The sequence below is a fragment of the Bactrocera tryoni genome, chromosome 4 (genome assembly GCF_016617805.1).
Source record: "Bactrocera tryoni isolate S06 chromosome 4, CSIRO_BtryS06_freeze2, whole genome shotgun sequence".
Lineage (NCBI taxonomy): Eukaryota > Metazoa > Arthropoda > Insecta > Diptera > Tephritidae > Bactrocera > Bactrocera tryoni.
This window is the reverse complement of record NC_052502.1, coordinates 1,254,612-1,268,225: the sequence shown is the minus strand read 5'-3', so window position 1 is coordinate 1,268,225 and position 13,614 is coordinate 1,254,612. Positions and strand designations below refer to the sequence as shown.

The window sequence follows — 13,614 nt, the reverse complement described above, 5'->3', positions numbered from 1 at the left end:
TGTACCGTTTTTAAAATCTTATTCGATACTCTCGTTATATTGTTTATCCTGTCAAAAATTATTTTATTTATTACTACTTGATTATTGTTATTGTTTATTGTATTATTTATTTGATTATTTAAAATTACTAAGTCGTTATGATCGGGATTTCCCGCGATCCATTTCCAGACTTTTCCTATTGTTTCTATGGATTTTTTAAATCTTTTGGGTCGGAGTCTATTTAGGTAAGTTTGGCTAAGGGTTAATTCATTTATCAAGATGGGTAGAAAGGGATTTTCTGATGTTATCTTGGTTTTAATAGTGTTGTCCATTTCGTCGAGTGTCATTTGAAATGTATCTAGGTCTACTTTATGTATTATTCGGTAGGTTCCTGTTTGTATTCTTGTCAATCCTGTATCAAATGTTGCTAATTGTGAATTTGTAGTCTATTATTTTAAAATCTGCGTACGCTAGGTGCACAAAAAACCTGCAAAGTAAAAGAAAAAAAAAATTACTATTGTCTGATGTTGCTTTTATGTACCGTCCGTTCTTTTTCAGTGATTACTACACTGGATTTGTCTTCCTTAACTGTTTCCTTTCTATATTTTGCTGTAAGTTTTGACCCTATTCGTTTGTTTATTCTCACATAAATTACATACATCTCCAGGAGTATATATGTAGGATTTATTCATAAATTACCGTCTCTTCCGTTGCTGTAATATTTATTAAAAATGTAAATGTAAATATAAATGTAAATGTAGATGTAGGGTTGGTTCACAATTTGCCGTTTCTTAATTATTGTACGTTTATTTAAAATATAAGTTGGATTCTCACTATTTTACGTAACCTTGATTGCACACATGCACGTAGAGTGGAGTGGTCCGTGGTCCGTGGTCGCCGGTGGTCTTGCGTGGTCTGTCCAATTGTCTGTCTTTAATTCGTCTTCGCACCTACTGTTTCGTTGTCATTCCAGTCCGTTCGCTGCTGTCACATCTGTTCTCTACGCAGTGTTGCATTTCTGTTTCAGTCTTAGTGTCCGTTTACACAGTCCTACGTATATTTTCGTAGGTTTCCGTGTTTTATTATGGTTTTCTAAATCTTTTGCCTGTCTTCTCCGAAGGGTTTCTATATTTTCCTGTCGTGCATTTTCATATTGCTCTGGGTCTACTCTAACACGTCTGCCAAAAAATGTCTCTATAGGTCGTTTCCCTGTTGCGGAATGTATGGTGTAGTTATATTCGTATGTACATTGATCTAAGAGTTCTTGGAATGAGCGATGTGTGCGTTCCGTTTGAAGGCAGCGCATAATTTCAGACAGGGTAGAGTGAAATCTTTCTACTTGTCCGTTAACTGTGCTTGTGTATGGGGGAGTTTTAAAAATTTTAATACCGAGTTGGTCTTCGACCATAAATTGTATGGAAGCTGAATTTAAGGATTTCTCGTTGTCGATAACTATTGTTTTGGGTATACCAAAAGCGAAAAGTATTTGTGGTAAAGGCTCTCTGATATCTTCTATTGATTTTTACTCTATTATTTTAACTTGAGCATATTTGGAGAATTTATCAACTGCTGTTAGAACTAATTTTTTTTCCGTACTGTAGATATCTATATGCACAATTTCTCCAGGGTATTGAGGTATTGGGGTTTCTAATAGTTGCGGTTTATTAGGGTTGCGATCATACTTGTTTTCCTTGCAGACTCTACACTATTTTTGCTTTCATCTTTGGAAAGTAACATCTTTGTATTAGTTGTTTTTTATTTTCGTCTCTATTCCTATGTGCTCGCTTGTGTTCGTTTAGTATTTCCTCGTTTTGTGCATCCTCGCTTGTTATGTCTTTTACTTCTGTTTGGGTGTAACGAATTTTATAATTACCAAAGTGAAGTGGGTAAATTTCTTGGATTTTCCCTATTATTCCTTCAGAGGTAAATATACCATTTATCACTGAGGGGTTAAGGTATCGTTTCAATAGTGAAGTTAAATTCTCTGTTGAAAAGTTGGGTTTGGTGATTATATGTCTATGGTAGGTCGGGAATGGTATTTTAAACTGGTACATAGCTTTCTTCGTCTGCTAACGAGATCCAAATTTGGTTTTTGAGTGCATTTATGGGCCCTTCGATGTGTGATGAGCTTTCGTCGGAATGTGTAGCGACTGATAGGGAGTTTACTTCAAAAGGCCTGGATAATGTATCTGCAACTACATTGGCTTTCCCAGGTTTGTATTTTAATTCATAGTTGTATTCTTCTAGTATGGCTTTCCATCGCTTTAGTTTGGAGTTATTATTTTTATTACTGAGAGCGTATGTAAGTGGTTGGTGGTCTGTAGGTATTACAACTTTTGCTGTACCGTATAGATAGTTTCTAAATGAGTTCAGTACCCATATAATGGCAAGCATTTCTTTTTCGTTGACTGCATAATTTTCTTCGGCCTTGTTCAACGTTCTTGATATAAAGTTTATTGGTTGCCATTTTGCTCTAAAACGGCGCCTATGGCATACTTTGAGGCGTCAGTAGTTAGGTCAAATTCTTTCTTGTAATCAGGATATTGTAAAATTACGTCTTTAGATGTCAGTGTGGATTTAATTTTGTCGAATGCAGATTTAGCTTCCTCATTTAGATTTATTTGGATTTTTTTCGAGGTTCCTTTCGACATTCTTCCTTCCTCACCTCTAAGAAGGGATGCAAGTGGCTTGGCCAATTAGGCGTAATCCTTGATAAATCTTCTATAAAATCCGGATAAGCATAAGATTGATCGTAAGTCCTTGATCGTCTGGGGGTTCGTTAGAATTTATGTGAAAGTTTCTTTGCTTGTTGTGGGTGGTTATGTATCATTGAAGCGTTTGATGGTCTTTTACCGAATTCTTGGGGTTTTGGCCGATTTGCGTAATTAACGGCTCTTGTCCTTATACTCTCATCTACGTCCATCGGTTGAGGTGGTTTAGGGGGTCTGGCAGGAGCAATGTTTTGCTGTGGACTATATAGATTCTGGTTTTGTTGTCGATATTGTTGACTAAATTGATTTGGATTCCGATTTGAATGTTGTTGGATGTTAGGGTGATTAAGGTTTAGTTGGTTGCTATGGTAGTTTTGTGGGTTGGAATATGTCAAGGGATTTGGTAGATAAGCTAGTTCAGGATAAAATTTGAATGTAGTTTGAGGGTTTAATGGTTGATGATATCTGGGTTGGGTGGATTGCTGTCGTGGCTGTTGCTGATTTATGAGTTGTTGATGGTGTGATAAAGGTTTGGTTATTAGCATGAGAAGCTCTGAAGCTTTGGTTTTCTAATTTGAGACAAAGATGGAGAGCTTCGGGTAGGCTTTTTGGTTCTTTAATGCCAAGTAGCCGGGGAAGATCACCAGAAAGTTCTCTTATAAAAGTATCGAGGGCTTTAGCGCGGTAATTCTCCGTTAACAAGTGGACTGCTTCTTCTCCTATCTCCATACATCCTATCTGGTTCAGAATTAAAGATAAGTATCCATATACCTTTTGGTAAAATTCGTTAATTGTCATTCGTCCTTGTATGAGACATGTCATTTGGTACTCTAGAGTGCCTATGTCCCGTTTGTCTGCGTAGTGAGTGGTCAAGCAGCGGGAGATTGCTGTCCAATCTAGGGGGGTGTTGTAGGATTCTAAGGCTATATCTGCCTTTCCAACCATCTTATTTCTGATGACATTTAAAATGCCGAAATATTTAGGTGTCCCTTTAGAGGGTTCGTAGATTCTTAAAATGCGTTCAACACTTTTTTTCCAGGAACTAAATTCTGAGACATTTCCTGAAAATTCTCTTAGGGATCTCACAACGTCTGGAATCTTTTCCATTTCGTTCATGTTGTTTTGGAATTGTTCGTCTATTGTTTGGTCCGTAATGACCGGGTTTATTTTATTATTAAGAATATTATGTACTACATTAGGTACACTTGCCTCTATTGCTAAAGTTACCATGTTTTTTTTCATGTTCGCCAATTCTGGCGGAATTGTGTTATTAGGGCCTGACGGTGCTGTTGATGCAGCAGGAGGATTAATCCCAAGTACGGGGGGTCTAATTAGATTGTTTAAATTTGCCATTTTTAATTTTTTTTAATTTTATACCACTATTTTAGTTTGAATATTTATATTTTTTGTTATCCCTTCTAGGAAGGGGGCTTTTTCACCCTGGAGAGTTCGGTCAACTCCTGAGTTGGCTACGGAATCGCAGAGTTAAGCAATATTATTTTCAGTTTAGTTTATGTTATTGGCTGTACAAGACGTATTTTATTTTTTTGGTTATTTATATTTACTTACACTATAGCTAATAAAATTTTCCTTTCACATAAATAAATTTATTACTAAGAACAATTTTTTTAAACTTTTTCTGCAATTTTTTCCTTTTTGTTTTTTTTTATTACTAATTATATTTCTTATGCTACTTACACCTATATACAGCTTCATGATGATCCTCCTAACCGATGAGTGTGTATTTGTCCTGTTCCGTGTTTGTACTGAGGTACACCTTCTCACACTGTTTTTGTAGGCTTTTTGCTGTTGTTCCTTGTCGGTGTCGTTGGAGCGTCCAGGAAGTCTTTTTTCCTATCCTTTTCACGCTCTTAATGTGTTGGTTAATTTTTATTCTTTAATCCGCTCGGCCTGTGAGACCGCTTGTCACCAGTTAAAGGTTAACACTGTCTTTTTTCGCAGCGTTTTTTTTTATATTTTTTAACGGCACTTTTAGACTTTCGCGAAGCGAACAAGCTCTTTTAAGCTCGGGCGCCAATTATTGCCGGTTAGATTAAAACGGCTAAAAAAACTTATTTTTTTTTTGGTCAAAAATGACCTTTATTGTCAAATGTTCTACTTAGACTAATTACAATTTTGATTTATCCATTATTTATAACTTAAAAATTACTTATGCTAGCACTATTGACTTATTTACTTGTGTCGCGTTATTCCGCGTATGCCGGATGTTGATTTGCAATTGTTGCAATGCTTGCATTATTGTTGGTCAGCCTGGCTGTACTTTATACTGCGCGTGCCGGATGTTAATTGGTTAATTGCTTATCCAGCATTATTCTGCTTATGGCAGTTAACTTTATAGCCCTGACAGACGACAGCGCTAATATGCATTAGCGGGCTTAATTTACATTTATTTGCGCATTTGACCCATGTGAATGCAAGTTTGTAATGCACAAGAATTTCGTGCATTTGGCTGAATTTAGTAGGCAACATTGGTTAAAAATGACAGATTTTTGCTATTGTTTGACAGATGTCGCTTGAAATCTGCCGCCTTGTTTATGTTTACAGCTTCAGAGGTAAACAGTTTTTATATCGCAAATTAAATTATGTGCAAGTATATTAACAAAAACAAATTTTAATATTTTTAGATGGCAGAAAATAAACAACGCACAGTTTGCTATCCATTTTTCCAATATTCTTCACTTTTTCACACACTTTCATTTCACTTTTTGTTTTAATAAATAAACAAATGTCACTATCAGCTGTCCAAATGCACAAGTCTGCCGCTTGTCACCATAAAATTTCAATGCGCATTAGCGTTGCTTAAAGCGTATTAATTTTGCTCGTCTGTCAGGGCTAATATACACTAATTGCACTTGTGCTTGCATTATGATCTGAGTATTCCCATTTTCTTTAGCCAGCCATTCATATATTTTGTCATTCTTATTCGTTTACTTCACTCTCTTTAGTGATTTGAACATTCTCAACATCTTTATTCTCACTTTCTTCAGTGACTTCAACACTCTCAATATTTTCATTTTCGCTCTCTTCACAGTTCGCAACAGATTCTCTACTTGCACCAACATCCTCATCATCATCATCATATACCTTCAGTTTCTCGGGCACTTGCGCCTCTGGTAACTGGCATATTTATAATTTCTTTTATTGGTTAAGGATTTTAAATGAATGAATTTCGGACTTTTGCTCCATAACACCACTTTCCTTTTATTGAAAGTGAACGCTTTTAAGTCGAACTGTAAATCACTTCTGGTTCGAACATTTGATGTGAAACTTAAACGCTGCAATCGGCTATCGAAGCTTGCCAACAACGCAAGGGTCATAAACACAGCAATCTCTTTAGTTTCTATTTGGCGCCATTTCGTTGTTAGTTTGGTAACCATGCGGCTTGCATGGACTGCCAGACTCCCGCTATCAGTCGGTCGATTTGATAGCATATTAAGAAACATGGCAGCTGGTGTTTCTATAGTTTTGAAGCGTTGTTTAACAATTTTTTAAACTCAAGCCAAGTAATATCATCGCAGCACAGTTGCGAAAGCCATTGCGAAGCGCTTCCCTCCATTGCTGAACTTAAAGCCACAACCAACGCACTGCCTTTCAATACATTTTCTTGTAGAATTATTTCAACAGTAGTACACCACGATGAAGCGTGTGGCGCCTGCTTTGCCTGGGTTGAATTTGGGTAGTTGCACAGATTTGCTTTGCCCCGCATCAGGTACAGTTGTTTTTATGGCCCGCACAAGTTCAATTAAGTTTTTATTATGCAATTCCATCATGGTACGTCATAGTCCATCTAATGTTTGAGGCAGATGGCCAGATCCCACTTCTGATGTTGGAGTCTTTTCGTTTTCCATTAGAGCAAAGTGCGTTTCGAAGGTTACACAGGCGAGTACTTCAAACAACTAAACTCTCGATCGTCTTACTGCTTATATAATATATGTATGTAAAACTTATGAAAATGCTTATGAAATATATGTAAAACGACTGAATTCATGCGAGAATGAATAAAGAGAAATGCTTTGAAGAAAAATATACAAAGTCACACAGAGAATGTAAAAAAGCATTCTCTGAGTCACATATGCGTGATTATTTTGTATTATAAGTATGAACCATTGTTTTCCCAAAAATGGTAAAAATTTTAGTTTTTTCTACAAAATCGGGAAAAATTAAATAAAAAATAATTTTCAATAAATTATTATTTCAAAAATTATATTAATTTCCGCTATTATATTATATTAATTTTGACTATTCTAAAATGAAGATGTGCCAAATGTAGGATTTAAATGAAACGCGCAGCCGCAGTATTCGTCTTAACGATTGAACAGTTTATTGAGAAGTAACAAAATGAAATCGGAAAACAATATATTGCATGTAATTATGCACGAATTCGAAATTGAACATATGCATTGTCATTAGCAGGGTTGCTTTTTCAAGTAACATTTCAACAGCCCTCCTTAATGCAGATGTTCTTACAAATGCTTTGTATCTTATTTCATATTCGATAACCCCAAAAGCTCGCTGTGCTTCTTCTTTGGTAAATTCTTCGTCAATATGTCAGCTATCATCTGGTTTGTTGATACGTATTCCAATCTGATTTCACCTCGTTCAACTATATCTCGCACAAAATGATACCTGATGTCTATATGCTTAGTCCTTGCATGGTGCACTGGATTCTTTACAAGGTGCTGAGCACTAAGGTTGTCCCCATATAACACTGTTGATGTTCGTACTTACATCACCACAACCTATTTCTATAATTATGCGTCTTATATGTAACGCCTCTTTTACTGCAGATGACATAGACAAATGTTCTGCCTCGGTGCTACTCAAAGCAACACAATCTTGTTTTTCTGATTTCCAGGAAATCGCACCACCAGCTAAGAAAAACATAGTCTGCATCTGCATACCCCTTCAGTGGTTTATTGCATGCACGATAATGCACTTTCATATCTATAGTTGCAGCTAAATACCTCAATATATGCATTATACTCGCCTGATGCTCACTATGCGGATCTTTGTTACGCTGTACCAGCTTTGCTACGGAATGGAAAATATCTGGTCTTGTCGAAAGTGCTAGCCACATCAGCGGACCTATTGTAGACTGATAAGATGTCTGGTCTACCTTCTTGCAAACGTCGCTGTCGCATGCCACTTGAAAACCAACATCTAGTGGTGTATATGCCGGTCTGCATTCACTTATACGATGTTGCCGTAACAAATCTTTTATATACTGTGACTGCCCAATTAAAATTTCGCCCAATTCACCATCTCGCTCTATCTGCATACAAAGAAACATATGGAGAGAACCTTTGTCGACGCACTCAAACCTTTCACATATTTTTGCTTTAACGTCAACCAACACTTCCTTTGACTGGCATGCTAAGAGAAGATCGTCAACATATACATACAAGTATCAACAAAGATGATGGCCGACTTCCTAAACGCAAGTTGCGATGCATAACTCGAAAAAATGCGTATAAAATGCAAAGCTGATTTTCAACGCAACTCTGCGTTGCAAATAAATGCTTTGCATATAAATGACGTTTAGGAACGTCATCGTAAAACTCATACATAAAACATATGTCAAATAATGACTGTTATTACAAATAACGAAATTTTGAGTTAATATGGACGAGAGAAGAAATTATTCATTAATTTTATTAGCAAATGCTGAAGAATTAGCTTTAGCTTTAGCTAATTCTTCAAATATTAAGTTAATAAAAAAACTAATTGAAAAGAAAAAAAGAAGCAGCAGTTTTTATTAAGGACTTTGAATTTAACGAGAAGAGAGGTGGTGAAAAATAAAAAATTTTGTGGATCTATTGTATTGATGGAAGACGATATATTTTATTCCCATTTTCGGATGCGAAGAAGCACGTTCAAGGTAAGTACACAATTGAATTTCAAATATGGATAACATAAAACGTGTTCGCTGCAATTTCAGAGGCTGATGACTATGCTAGAACCAATGTGGACCGAATCATCAACAGGTCGTACTGCAGTTTCCATGGAAAAGGCATTGTATTTGACAATTTGGAAGCTTGCCAATAATACATCATTTCGACAAATTAGTGACAGATTTGATGTAGGAATGGGCGCCACTTATAGAGCATTTATTAAAATCCTCAAACTTATATGTCGTCTAAAATCGACAATAATAAAATTTCCAACTACTACTGCAGCTCAAAAAAAGATCGCTGATGGGTTTTCTCAACGTCGCCACAATATATTTCCTTTTGTATTAAGATGCATTGATGGAACGCACATTCCCATATCACAACCAAAAAATGATGCAATAAGTTTCTATAACAGAAAAGGGACGTTTTCCATCATTGCACAGGTAATTACACATGTATACTCATCTCTTGTCAAATTATAATAAGCAATTTGTATAGGCCATTGTTGACAGCGATATGAAATTTCTGGACGTCTTTGTCGGCTGTCCCGGACGATGTCATGACGCATCAGTGTGGCAAAGGAGCCCATTTCGTAGAGCACTAGTAAGCGGTGAATTAAAAATTCCACCAAATCACCACTTCTTAGGCGACGCAGCTTATCCGCTAGAAACGTTTCTCATGGTGCCATATCGGGATAATAGTTTTTTAACATCGCAGCAGAGCAAATTTAACACTATTTTAAGCACTAACCGAGTTTTTGTTGAACAGGCGTTCGGGATATTAAAACAAAAGTTCAGAATTTTAAAATTTATTGGTGTACAGCTCGCTCATATTCCAAAAATTATTGTATTAACGTGCATGATAATACATAACGTGATTATAATCAATGAAGGTCAGCAAAACATTGATTGCATAGAATTGGACGAAGAGGAGGCCCAAACATCTGAAGTTAGTGTTCCATCATTGCAAAGAGATGAAGCCCAACAAAAACGAAATGCCCTGCAGCGTTGTTTTCAAGTTGAATTAAACGACAATTCTAAAATAAAAAACACAATTTGAATAACATGGACATAAATGTATTTTATTTCATAAGATAGGAACTTTCAAAACTATAACATATATATATATTTCTTATAATTATATAATAGTAATTATTTATATTATTTATAAACTGTCCTGGGTTTTCAAATAAAGCCCGTAGTTGCTTTAATTCTTTAAGTTTTTCTTTTTCAACTTCAAGTCTTTCACTTTCTATTTTTATAAGCTTATTTATGGCTTCGTTTTCCTTTTCGGATTCTTTCTCTAAGAATTCGATTACGTCATTTCTCTTTCTTTTAACTGATGTTGTAGGTGTTACATCCATTCCGTCAATTGTTGCTGTGGTGGAAGGACTTTCCAATGAAATTATAGAATACTCGGTCATTTATAGTGGCACTTCAATACTAGAACGACTCCCAAACACTTCATCGATTTCACTAAAATATTCCCAATTTGATGCTGCTTCGCCAGAAGTACTGCTTCTTTTCTTTATACGCTTATAAGTCCCCATTATGTTGAGAAAACACCTCGTTATTTCATCTCTTGAAAATGGAAACGAGCTCTCAACGTCCCTCATTTCCCTTAAAATCGACTCCCAAATTGTATTTCTCTTTCTTTTTTTGCCGGAAAATTCTGCTTCATGGCGAAGCCTTGTTGTTATTAATAATTTCTTCCGCTCGTGTGTCCACTTTTTTTCTCTATAATATAAGATAAAACGAAATGATAACACAATTTAAATTAGTTACAATAAATAAAAATTATTTACTCTGCCATTGTCTGTTCTGCATACCAAATAAAATTGATGCACGCTTTAAACATCTGATGCGTTTAAAACTGAGTTGCCAACTAATTAGGAACATTAGGCGTTGCCAGAAAATTCAAGTATGACTTTAGGAACTATATGCATTGTAAATACGCATTGCAACCTGCGTTTAGGAAGTCGACCTACCTTTTATGTCTTGCTTATAAAGACAGCGTTCACTCTCACACTGAGTAAACCCAATGTCACGCAATGCTCTATCTAGCTTGGAATTCCATTCCCTGCCACTTTGTTTCAGCCCGTATATAGCCTTGTTTAATCGCAATACCTTACGCTGATTATCGCCACTACAATAACCATTCGGCTGCCTCACATAAACAACATCTTTCAGCTCGCTATTTAAGTATGCTGTGCATACATCCATTTGGTGCAGGAACATTTTTAATTCTGCAGCCAACGCCAAAACTAACCTTATGGTTTCGAAACGACAAACCGGAGAGAATGTGTCAGCATAATTAACACCGAACTGCTGCGAATAGCCCTTCGCGACCAAACGCGCCTTATAGCGCTCAATGTTGCCGTGCTTGTCTCGTTTAGGGCTATAAGTTAATAAAATACTTTTTATTTTAGTTTTTTTTAAAGGATTTTATTTTATTATATAATTTCTTTCCGTTTAGTCACTATTACTTAACTACGTGTGGGGAAGACTATGTCTTCTTAGTCCAACCTTTTTGTCAACCGCACTTATGAACTACCATTTAACTACTGAATTGAAACTTGTGTTAAAAATTAGTTATTGGAATTAAAAGTGTGTGAGCAGCGATCATCACATGCAGTGCAACGTGACCGTTCATTCAATGCCGACGCTACGTCAGCACTTTTGGGTCACGCGAATTTTATATCACGATCGCGTTCGAACGTTTTTAAAAAGTTAGTACCGAGTTTAACCCTAAAGAAATTAAACCAGGGGGTTTGGATATTGGAATCAGACTGAACTTTGAATTATATTCATTAAAGTTACTGTAATACCTCACCTACTTGTTTACTTCTAAACAATTCGATAATAAATACAATTATTCTCGGTAATGCTATGCAAATGGAAATATGATATTTTATTGAGTTCATTGAGAGTACGACCACGGTAGAGGAGGAGTAAGGTTACTATCAGCTGATGTTATGTAAACAAAGGCACAGCTGAGAGGTGCCACTGTAGAAACGTCAAGTGTAGTCCGGGGTTGAGTTTCTATTGGAATCCAAGATGGCCGACTTTTAATCAAGATGGCTGACTTTTGACCGGAAAATGGTTGCATTGCGTTATTTTCTTAAAATTTATGGAAAAGTTGTCCCAAAAATATTGGTTATATATAAAAGTTTAATATATTTTCTAAAGAAAATCGTTTTATTTTAATATATATTCTTAAAGATGAGAACAATATGAGCAAATACATGAAAAATTAAGTTTTTAATTTATGCCTCTTTTTAACTTACCACAGTAATAAATGTTCACCACAGAAAAATGTTACGAACAAATAAGCAACCATGCCGAATAGTGGGGTCCAGATTATGCTCATTCACAGCCATATTTACATTTTTGCCATCGTAACGAAGGTTTTTGCAAAACAATTTGTTTGAGTTTATTTCATGGTTAAATGCTTTACGATGGTTTATTTAGTTATTTGAATCTGGAAGAAGTGTGCAAATTTCCCTTGAGACGATAAATAACAGATCGGGTTGGGATTTTATTCCAATAAAAGTACGGAATAACTAAACATGGCCTCGTTAATACTGCTGCGTAATGGGTCAGGTGCTGTTCCAATTTTATGATTTAGGAGGACTTTCCCTACTCCTCTATACCATGGTACGACTTTACAAGTTCACGCTCAATATTCAACTAACTCATATTCATGTTCGTTACTCTGAATCGTTGTGTCTCCCACACTCGTACAACACTAGTGCGGGTCTCTACATCCCTTCCTTTTTTTCGTCTTTCTTTTATCTTTGTTAAGCCTCTGGGTCTGCCGCCGGCGCTCCCGTTGATGAAGTGGCGTCAGTTGAGATTTGTTTTGATGGTTGACCGCACTGCATGGATTGTCCTGAAGTCGTAGGATTACTTTCGTTATCTGATACTGTTTCGGATGCTGGCAGCCTTTTTATGTTTCCTCTTAACGTTTTTTCCCCAGCTGTTATTATCACCTCATTGCCACTCCTTTCCTTTACTGTGTACTCCGTCGGATTGAAGTTTGGAATAAGTTTGTGCGCGAATACCACGTTCTTTAATAAGACCTTATCCCCTACCTCAATGTCGCTTTCTTTTGCCCTTCGTCTCATGTCCGCCTTCTCTTTCCCTTTCCATTTATTAATAATGTCATAATCTCGGGCAGCCGAGTCCAACATGTCGTCTGTTAAGTCTTGAATACCTGGGATTTTATCTCGAATGACACGATTAAACATGAGCTCTGAGGGTGAGGATCCAGTTGTACCGTGGGGCGTGACATTGTACATCAATGCGAATTCCTCGATTTCCTTCTTTTAGTCTCGTTTGTTGTTGTGCGCGATTATTCACCTCTTTACTAACGATTTGTTCATATGGTCAACTTCCCCATTCGCCTGCGGCCAATATGGGGAAGTCGTAATTAAAGTGATGTTGTGATTATTGCAGACGCTTTTAAATTCGGAGCTGGTGAATTGTCTGCCATTATCCGCCCTTATTGAGTTAGGTATGCCCAATCTACTAAACACCTCTTGCATGAAATAATGGCTTCAAACGTGATTTTTTTTAGGAATTTTACCTCTTGGTAGCGGGAATAATAATCAATAAGGACAAGTATGTAGTCGTTGTTAAGAGGACCCAATAGATCGATAGCAACACATTGCCAGGGACCATTTTGGAACACATGTCTTTGCATTGGTGGTGGTTTACTAGGTTGGGACACTAGTAAGCAATTGACACATCTTTTTACGAAATTTTCTGCCTCCCTGTTTATCAACGGGCACCACACCTTTGATCGTAACCTACGCTTCATCGCTGACTCTCCCGGGTGTCCCTCGTGCGCTAGTCTCAAAATTGTCTCCCTCAGTGTCTTGGGTATTACAATGCGAGATCCTCTAAGCAAAATATCACCAACAGCTGATAGCTCGTACCGAAACGGGTAATAAACGTTTGCCTTATTGGTTGACCATAGATCATTTTTAACGCATGTTATAGTGTCTACTA

The 13,614-nt window shown here is 36.6% G+C and overlaps 1 protein-coding gene across 1 annotated transcript; it reads left to right on the top strand.

Moving 5' to 3' along the window:
- Positions 1-7,592: 7,592 nt before the first annotated feature.
- LOC120773548 (protein ALP1-like) lies at positions 7,593-9,661 on the top strand. Its single transcript, XM_040102508.1, has 3 exons — positions 7,593-8,589; positions 8,650-9,045; positions 9,101-9,661. The coding sequence occupies exons 1-3, from the start codon at positions 8,536-8,538 to the stop codon at positions 9,659-9,661; spliced, it is 1,011 nt and encodes a 336-aa protein (XP_039958442.1). The 5' UTR covers positions 7,593-8,535.
- The last annotated feature ends 3,953 nt before the right edge of the window (positions 9,662-13,614 follow it).

What these genes read in the sequence shown, in the direction of transcription:
- LOC120773548 (XM_040102508.1), top strand. Translation starts at nt 8,536, where the DNA reads ATGGAAGACGATATATTTTATTCCCATTTTCGGATGCGAAGAAGCACG. An exon ending in TGCGAAGAAGCACGTTCAAG is followed by an intron (nt 8,590 to 8,649) that starts GTAAGTACACAA and finishes CTGCAATTTCAG; the next exon opens with AGGCTGATGACTATGCTAGA. An exon ending in CGTTTTCCATCATTGCACAG is followed by an intron (nt 9,046 to 9,100) that starts GTAATTACACAT and finishes CAATTTGTATAG; the next exon opens with GCCATTGTTGACAGCGATAT.